The following is a 9,093-nucleotide window of genomic DNA, read 5'->3' on the forward strand; positions in this document are numbered from 1 at the left end:
CGGCCGCTTGTATCCATGATCTCGTTCTTTCGGTCATGACCCAAAGCTCATGACCATAGATGAGGGTGGGAACGTAGATCGACCGGTAAATCAAGAGCCTCGCTTTTTGACTCAGCTCTCTCTTCACCACGACGGACCGGTACAGCGCCCKYTTCACGGTAGACGCTGCCCCAATCCGCCTGTCGATCTCCCGCTCCCTTCTTCCCTCATTCGTGAACAAGATCCCCAGATACTTAAACTCCTCCACTTGAGGCAGGATGTCAATGTTTGAATGCAAATGAGGTTGGGCCAGTTCCTTTCACACCTTCACACACACCACCAGATGTTTGTGCCAACTCACCTTGCTATCTGTCTGCAGCTACTGCAGACTAAAATAGAGTGCTCCTGGCTGTCAAACAGCTGTTAAATTTGGCAAAATATTGTGCAGTGTGTCCTCAGCTTTTGCAAAATGCAGTTCCACCTTTCCTCACAGCCACCTGTCCTTATTTAGCCACTACATTTGATTTTTATTGCTGTCAGATCTCTTTGATTACTGGGGCTATCACACTGTGTCCCTCGGAGGCACAACATATTAAAAACACTAGAAATATTTCAAAGCTTTAAGCAGAATTTCGTCATGACTGAATGTTTCTGTCTGCAACATCAGTCAGTCCAATTCAACCGCTTTAAACTTTTCTCCCTTCACAAATCTCAGCCGTATCTTTAGCTGTCGGATCACTTAAAATGCATCTCCTCATTGCCGTGTCAATGATGCATGACTGCTATAAAGGAAGAGAGGTTTTACACTCTGATCTGTTTCTACCGAGAGTAATTTCTTTCTTTCTTGTGATTATATTTTTATCAAAGTTCAAAACGCTGCTTCTAAATCAACCATTCTGTGTTGAGTCTTGACTTTTTGGTGACACTTTATTTGAAGGGATGTGCATAAGACTGACATGACACTGTCATAAACATGACATAACATCTGTCATGAACATAAAGAAGTCTTTATGAATGTTTATGACAGTTGTCATGAAGTGTCATTCGATAAATAATGACACTTTTAATGCAAAGTTGCTCTAAAAGTTGCATTAAAAATCCCATCTTTGCATTAAATTATCATAATTTACAAAATCATGCAAAGTTGGCATTTTGAATGGACTTTTAATGCAACTTTTAGAGCAACTTTGCATTAAAAGTGTCATTATTTATCGAATGACACTTCATGACAACTGTCATAAACATTCATAAAGACTTCTTTATGTTCATGACAGATGTTATGTCATGTTTATGACAGTGTCATGTCAGTCTTATGCACATCCCTTCAAATAAAGTGTTACCGACTTTTTAATACTATTCATAGTGACAAAACACATACATATACCCTGATTGATGAAATAGAAAGCTGATGCCCTTGTATATTCCAAACACGTTTCATGTCTCCAAGCCCTGCCCTTCTTGCTTTCAGCAGCTTTTTGAAGAACTGAGCATCTACAGCATCTAGACGATGTCCATCTCCTCCCTGCAAGGCTTTTTTTTCTCCAAAAGTTGCAGAGATGCATCATTGTTCTATTTGCTTTCAGCTATTATTCTGTAGAATTCAAGTAATATTTGTTTCACAATACTTTCCTTGTTTGAATGTTTTTATACCTCTGAGTAAGTATATATAGTGTAAATACACTTTTACTTACTATTTTACCAGTTTTAATCTTTCTAGACACTTTTTTCAGATCCGAATAATTTTTCTCTTTATCAAAAAATAAAAATCCAGGTTGCTTGAAAGTTAAAAAACCATATGGTTGAAAAGGAATGTTTAATGGTTGCATATGTTTTGTTGCTATCATAGATTGTCTTAAACACAACACTGTAGCTCAGCAGGAAAGATGTTCTCATCAAACCATTTTGTATGAGACACCAAGCTGGTCAGGTTGGGAGTCGGCTCAACTAATCACAAAGACGCGCAGCCGCCAGGCCGACACTTTGTGCAACACTAGCAGGTGTGCAGTGGCTGGGCGCCCAACCAGATCATCAAACTTATTAATATCCATTCAAATTGTGGAAAATGAAGGAATTTGTCTTGACAAATGTGTCCATTCAGTACGCTCAACTTTAACATCTCAACTATGTGCGAACAGTGTGCAGCTTACAGAGTACGCAAAGACGGTTAAGTAGATAGGAACCTTTGTCTTCTTAATGTCAAAGAGCTTCACCGCTGACCCATCTCATCCATGTGATGAACCATTTTTTAAAAGATCAACAGCCTTAAAACTAATTACATGAATTACCAAGTCAATGACATGGTAATTGACTTTAGAAAATCACCTCCCCATCCTTCACTGACAGTAAAAACTGATGCAGCCATTGAACTGGTGGGTAGTTAAGTATCATTTTCTGCTACAACACAAAAGGTCCAACAACAGCCACCCTTCTTAGGAAAATTGAGAGCTTTAAGTGTTTAATCTGAAAAGTTTTATGGATCTATTTTTGTGTTTTGCATCACTGATTGTTATGCTAATCAGTCTCTGGTCACTAAAACTAGACTTGGTAACCTGGTTAAAGTGGCTGGATGGGATTCAGGCTGAGCCTCTGGACTTGTACCACAGTTGGGTTCTGAAGAAGGAAACAACAGTTATGTTATGTTCATAACAACCTCTGAGAAATGTTCAACTTCTTTCTTCAGGCATTTCATTTTATTCCAACAGCCTAATCAAGAGACGTTAAGTCTCTTTTATTCCTGTTATTGTCACATTTTACAAAAAATACTAGCAGTTATTGCCTGTACTGCTGCTGATGCTGACTGATTTTTTTCTAATATAAAGTATGTGCTTCTTTGTGTGGATATGCTGCAAAGTAATTTCTCATTAGACAATAAAATTACAACTGATTAATGACCACAAGCCTGCAAGCCATGTGTCAGCAAGACTTGTGGAAGCACACGTGGAAGCTTTCTGCAAAATATTGTTCAACAAGCCAGATTTAATGATCATGATTTTATTTAGAAATCAGATTAAAGGGCAAAACAACTTTTAATAGCCATTAATTTGCGCTGCTGGTCTGATCAAAAGCCCAGACTGATTAACATTCCCGGTCTGTCTCTTGCTCTCAGTGGGCAACAGTGGAGAGTTGCAGACTGCTGAGTAAACAGCTTCATAAGTTAGCGCACATCAGTATTGACAAAAAGTGTTTGAACTGGGATAATCACAGCAAACTTAGTATGTTTGCGTATTGTACCCTCACTGACAAAGTCATTGTGGAGAAATATTCCAACACATTTCTATTGATGTGAACAGGTTGCTGAGGAGCAGAGCTGCGGCTCAGTCTGTGTCTTCAGTTCTGCTCTGGGTTGCCATGCTGGCCCTGCTGATGCCCCTGATTTCCCTCATGATGACGATCGAAACGAGAAGAAGAAAGTTCCTGAACTCAACTTCTTAAAGGATCCTCTTCACAAAGTCAATACGAGTGATTCCCGTGTTTAGTCTGTCTCTTTGGGTAAGCCATCCGAAAACCAATAAATCTTTTAGTGTTTTCCTTAATTATCTGTCCAAGCTAGTTTTTGTTTTTTTGCCTTGTTAATATATGAGAAAAAAGTGTTTAATTGCAGCCTTTATTTTTTGCGAAATAGGAGAAAATTAACTACCAGTAGGTGTTGCAATAAAAAGAGAAAAAATGTGTCAGCGCCACACAGTCACTGGAATACCAACTAAACAAAATACAATAGATCCAGTTAGACAAAGGTCAATAAGTTCAGAACAGCCTCAGGCTGTGAGCCGCCACCAGAGAGAGGTCCTTGTTTAGTGCAAGTGATATCTAACAGCCCTCGGTTTTCACTGTTTAACTTACAAGATTGATATGCTGGCCAGCCCTCCAGCACAGTGGAGCACAGCTTTACTGGGATCCAAAGAGCATCATTGGCTAATTATCTGGTGGACTGAGGCAGTGTTATTTTTAACATCATTCATTGTGGTGGAACAACCTTGTACTGAACACAGAAGGACAATGCTCAGGACCGACACCCTAAAGGAAAGGATTCTGATTTCACCTGACTTAAAGGGGCAGTATTATGTAAAATTTCAGCTTAGTGTGTTTTTAATGTTATTCCCTCATCAAAAACATACCTGGCTTTGATTCTTGCATGTTTGAGAAATCCTTTAATCTCCCGGGGACCAAGTGCTGTCTTTGAGAAAAATGTTGAGGAAGGAGACATATGCAAAATTCCATCCATCCATCCATCCATCCATCCATCCATCCATCCATCCATCCATCCATCCATCCATCCATCCATCCATCCATCCATCCATCCATCCATCCNTCATGATGCTGGGCTGCTGATTATCCCTCTGTCTGGACACAGGATCAATATAACCAGTTTAAAAGCTAAAATGAATGGTTATAAACCAGACATGGAAAACTGGGATGCCCTCCATGCCATGATGTTCAGAATTTAGGTCTCATGGTATCTCAAGGTGTCAACATTGCAGCCAGTGGGCTGAGGGAAACATGGCTTTATTTTGTAGCAATTCAAGAGCTACCCAGCTTTTATCACTTCGCAAAAATTCAATCAGCACAGAAACTCCTAAGCACATATGTATATAATTTTTTTTGGTCAAATTTTTTTTGTCATAGTACCCCCAAGAATTTAAAACTACTTTCACCCCTGGGTTTGATAAACTAAGGACCTCACCAGGTCCTCTGGTGTTTCACATCAGTAACCAGTGTTGGATCCGAAAGGGAAATACAAAACTCCAAACTTCAATCAGCCTGACTGTTCCTGGATTGAGACAGAGTTAAATGTACAAATTACATGTCTGTTCTTCTTTTGACTGGTTTGCCTCTCAGACTTGGATCATGTAAGCTCTCAGGGAGAACTTGTGAAGTTCTGTCATCCGTTCTGAGCTCCCAGTCATGCTGTCTGAGAGAGATCGACCTGCGGAACAACAACCTACAAGATTCAGGGGAGAAGTTGTTGTCAGGTTCAAACTGTACACTGGAGATATTCAGGTGAGGATTCATCAAAATCTTTCTTCTGGGTTTTATGGAGGAACGATATTCTCTGTTCCATAAATTTAAAATAGCTTAAATGCTTAAATTTTCTGCAAAATCTTATAAGCTGTTAGTTTCTCAGTTGGAACAGACAGCAGTAAGTTCATTTCTTCACTGTCTTATTTTTAACCCCTTGGCATGCAGCTGAACATTCACGTGCCATTTTTCCGTTGTGTTTTCCAGGGGTGAAGGTTAAGGGTGTGACCAAGCTCAAAATGTTGCCCTGATCCTTCTGAACAGGCTGTAGTTTCATGTAGCGTCTGTTAGATTCACTTTTCTAACCAAACATTAATTCTTGCTAGGGATGGGCATTTATCATATGGTTTATCAATTATTATTGATACATTTTTTATAAAAATTCTGAATCTGCAGCAGAGCCCACCACATGATGTATTTTCTCCGAGGTTCAGGAGCTTGAATAACAATTGCGTTTTTATTCAAGTGTTTTACTAAATCTGTCCTCACTTTCCCTTTTCTTCACTGGTTTGGTTTGTAGAATTTGAAAAACTGTTTCCGCTTAATGGGGCATTACCAAAAAATGCTGAAAAATCATAGGGATACAACTGAATGACATTCTGGGCCTACTAAAGTCCAGCTCAGTATCCACAGCCAAAAAAGTCTCTGTAGATTCCACTCATGCTCTACATACACACTCAGTTCCAATTATATATTTATTATTTTATTTTTAACATGCATTTCGGATGGATCTTCATATCTTCATTTTATTTATTGTTGTGTAAAGGCGTTTGTAAATGTGTTGGCAGCCATCACTACTTGTAAATGAATTTCCCTTTGGGGACCTAATAAAGTAACTTAAATTGAATTATTACAATGTCCATGTTTATTTGCTGAAAGGAACTTATGCTCTGACCTTCTTCCTCCTTTCAGGGAGCCTGCTGGAGTCCGATGGTTGAAACCAGGTCTTAGGATGTGTAAGTGTGTTTTTCATTTAATTCATGGCAACAAAGCAGCTCACATTCAACCATCTTCAAACTGTCATTCAGGAGTCATCATTAAGGTGTTGGCAAATGATGAAAAGCTGCAGCTGGATTGTGTTTGTTCTCCCCATCAGATTCCTGTCAACTCACCATCAACACAAACACAGCGTACAGAGAGCTCAAACTGTCTGAAGACAACAGGAAAGTGACACGTGAAGAGGAGCTTCAGTCATATCCTGATCATTCAGACAGATTTGATGACTGGCCTCAGCTGCTGTGTAGTAATGGTCTGACTGGTTGCTGTTACTGGGAGATTGAGTGGAGAGGAGCAGTTTTTATATCAGTGAGCTACATAGGAATCAAGAGGAAAGGATTTGAAGATGGCACTTTGTTTGGATGGAATGATTGGTCCTGGAGTTTGAGATGCTCTGATGTTGAAGGTTACTCTGTCTGGCACAAACGCACAGAAACAGTTATCCCCTCCTCCGTTGTCTTTAACAGAGTGGCGGTGTATGTGGACTGTCCTGCTGGTACTCTGTCATTCTACGGAGTCTCCTCTGACTCACTGATCCACTTACACACTTTCCACACCACATTCACTGAACCTCTTTATCCAGGATTCTGGATCGATTCTGGTTCCTCAGTGTTTCTGTGTTGAATCTAAAGAGTCTCCTTCTGTCAGAGAAACTCTCTTACTGTTGAACAGATAGTTCAGTCTCTACATGCGTCTCCCACAATCTAGCCTGGTAAAAACCAGTCCCTTGTCCTACACTTTGCTTCATCCAGAGGGCCTGGACTCTCACGCTAGCATTCTGTGTTGGACGCCATCATTGTGTCATTGCCACAAAAGCTACTTAAGTTCAGACTCTGCAAACATCCACTGGGACACATCCCACCTAATGAAGACAGCGTCAGACCTCCACATCATTTCTCTCAGGAAATCTGAGAACTGACTGTTCTTAGGTCATATATATATATATATATATATATATATATATATATATATATATATATATAAAACTGCTTCTTTGTGTGCTTTGGAATTCGGTTTAATTTTCTTGCGAAGCGATAAAAGCTGGGTAGCTCTTGAATTGCTACAAAATTGAGCTATATTTCCCTCAGCCTATTGACTGGCAATGTTGACACCTTGAGATGCCATGAGACCTAAATTCTGAACATCATGGCATGGAGTCATCCCAGTTTTCCATGTCTGCCACATAAACATTCATTTTAGCTTTTAAACTGGTTCTATTGATCCTGTGTCCAGACAGAGGGATAATCAGTAGCCCAGCATCATGATCTGTTTGTTCTGAAGATCCTGCAGCTTCCACTTCTCTTCCAAACATGGTTCCTCCTCACCCTGACTCTCAAAATTAAATTAATTTAATTTCACATATATGTGTTTCACTGAATAATTATAATTATCGCGGTAGAAGTTATTTGTTTGTTAAATACTTGATGAAACATATTTACCGTGTTTGATGTTTGTGTGGATGACTTATACTCACAGATGAACGAGATAATTAGCCCAAGTTTGTCGTTTTTTGAATGTTCCAAAATTACAGTGGCTGTGATGCGCCAAGGCAAAGGCGGATGCAATGGTAAAATACAGGCGCAAGGTAAAATAACCCCTTAACCAGGGATGAAGCACACCCTCTGCCATGGCAACCGCCACGAGCCGAGCAGGGACTACATTAAAAACATAACATTCAGTTCGTTACGATATTAGGTTTCTGGCTTGATATTTATTTTGTGATCATTAATAACCCTCTCATGAACACAGCGTGGTTGATTAGTTATTTTTAAACTCCTGCTCTGCTAGATTTTTTTTTTTATGGAACCAAAACGCACAGAATTGCGCAACATCTTGTTGAAACAATAATTACTGAGGTTATTATTGTTGTTGGGTCATTAATTTGAGCACGTTTTGTTTGTTATTTTTGTTGTTGTTGTTTAATAAAGTTACGAACATTTTAAGCGAGTCAGAGGAGGACGTGCTGGTCTCAGCCTCCTGGCGGCGTTCAGTTTGTCACCTAATGCTGAGATCGACTCAAAACCTTCCGCGATCGACATATYGCMCCSCTGCTCTARCAAAGCACAAACAGTTCAGAAACAATATGAAATGGGGGAAAAAGTTATTAACTGATTAAGTCTTGTTTTAGATTGTTCTTGAAAAACTAATCAGTCACGGGTGATTAGTGGGCGCAGTCGCGGCTGCTGTTGGAGCTGAAATACCATCTATGGAGTTGTTTTTGCTAAAGGATTCTCTGCAGGCTCTAGTACATACTGACCCAACTCCCTTCCTTCCATTTGCGTACAAAGTGCACAGATGGACTCGGAAGGAATGTGGTCTCGAGGGATAGCATTAACAAATTTGGTCTGTTTGGTAGTTCTGAGAAGGAGCAGATGATTAGGTCTATTGAAATCATGAGGTCTTATGTCCTTGTTTGGACTCGTATTAAAGGTCGCCCAACAAACACTGGAGGAAAGCAGCTGAGAGTCTGTTGGCAAAAACAACACCCTTTCTCCATTGGTTGAAACCTTCCAATGAACACTCATGGAGACTTGAGAGTATAAAAACTGTTGAATTTGAGACTTCGGGGAGATTTTTGTTGGAAAGATTTTGTTATGGATTTTACGTGTTGAACTGACGAAACTGATTCCGTGGGTGTAATAAATCTCCGGCTCGTCTATGGCCTAGCAGCAAGAACTACGTCTCTGTGTATTATTTCCTTACTTATATTTTTGAGAATAGTCACCCTTCAATTCCTCAATATAAATGGTGACCCCGACGTGAATTAACAAAAAATGATTGCCTAGTTTGTACTACTGCTCCTGGAGCACCACCAATTGTTATTCCAGAGAAATACACATCTACAGAATGTGCACTAAGGCAACGACAAATATGTAAAACAGGTAAATTTGTTCCGGAATCTAATGTAGTTGCGTTCTTTAATCTACCAATGTGTGGTATGAACTGTAGATTATTGTATRGTTCACGTGATTCACACCATTATTTGGAAAAATGGGCAGGTTACAAATTTGAATCTGTTTGTGCAGAATTTAATATTACCACTACGGAGTCTGGTCCTCCAGTAGATTATGAGGTAGATTATGATGCTGGATATGAATGTTT

General features: G+C 39.7%; 1 protein-coding gene across 4 annotated transcripts in view; it reads left to right on the top strand.

The window, feature by feature from the left end:
- LOC103465895 (protein NLRC3-like) overlaps nucleotides 1-6,950 on the top strand; it is a 76,349-nt gene extending 69,399 nt beyond the window's left edge. For all 4 annotated transcript variants that reach the window (XM_008411102.2, XM_008411100.1, XM_017305404.1 and 1 more), the window contains 3 exons: nucleotides 4,816-4,977; nucleotides 5,908-5,951; nucleotides 6,092-6,950. In XM_008411102.2, coding sequence (XP_008409324.1) covers nucleotides 4,816-4,977; nucleotides 5,908-5,951; nucleotides 6,092-6,615 — 730 coding nt within the window. In that variant the 3' untranslated portion in view covers nucleotides 6,616-6,950. The remainder of the gene's footprint in view (nucleotides 1-4,815; nucleotides 4,978-5,907; nucleotides 5,952-6,091) is intronic.
- Nucleotides 6,951-9,093: the final 2,143 nt, after the last annotated feature.

This window comes from Poecilia reticulata, linkage group LG6 (genome assembly GCF_000633615.1).
Source record: "Poecilia reticulata strain Guanapo linkage group LG6, Guppy_female_1.0+MT, whole genome shotgun sequence".
NCBI lineage: Eukaryota > Metazoa > Chordata > Actinopteri > Cyprinodontiformes > Poeciliidae > Poecilia > Poecilia reticulata.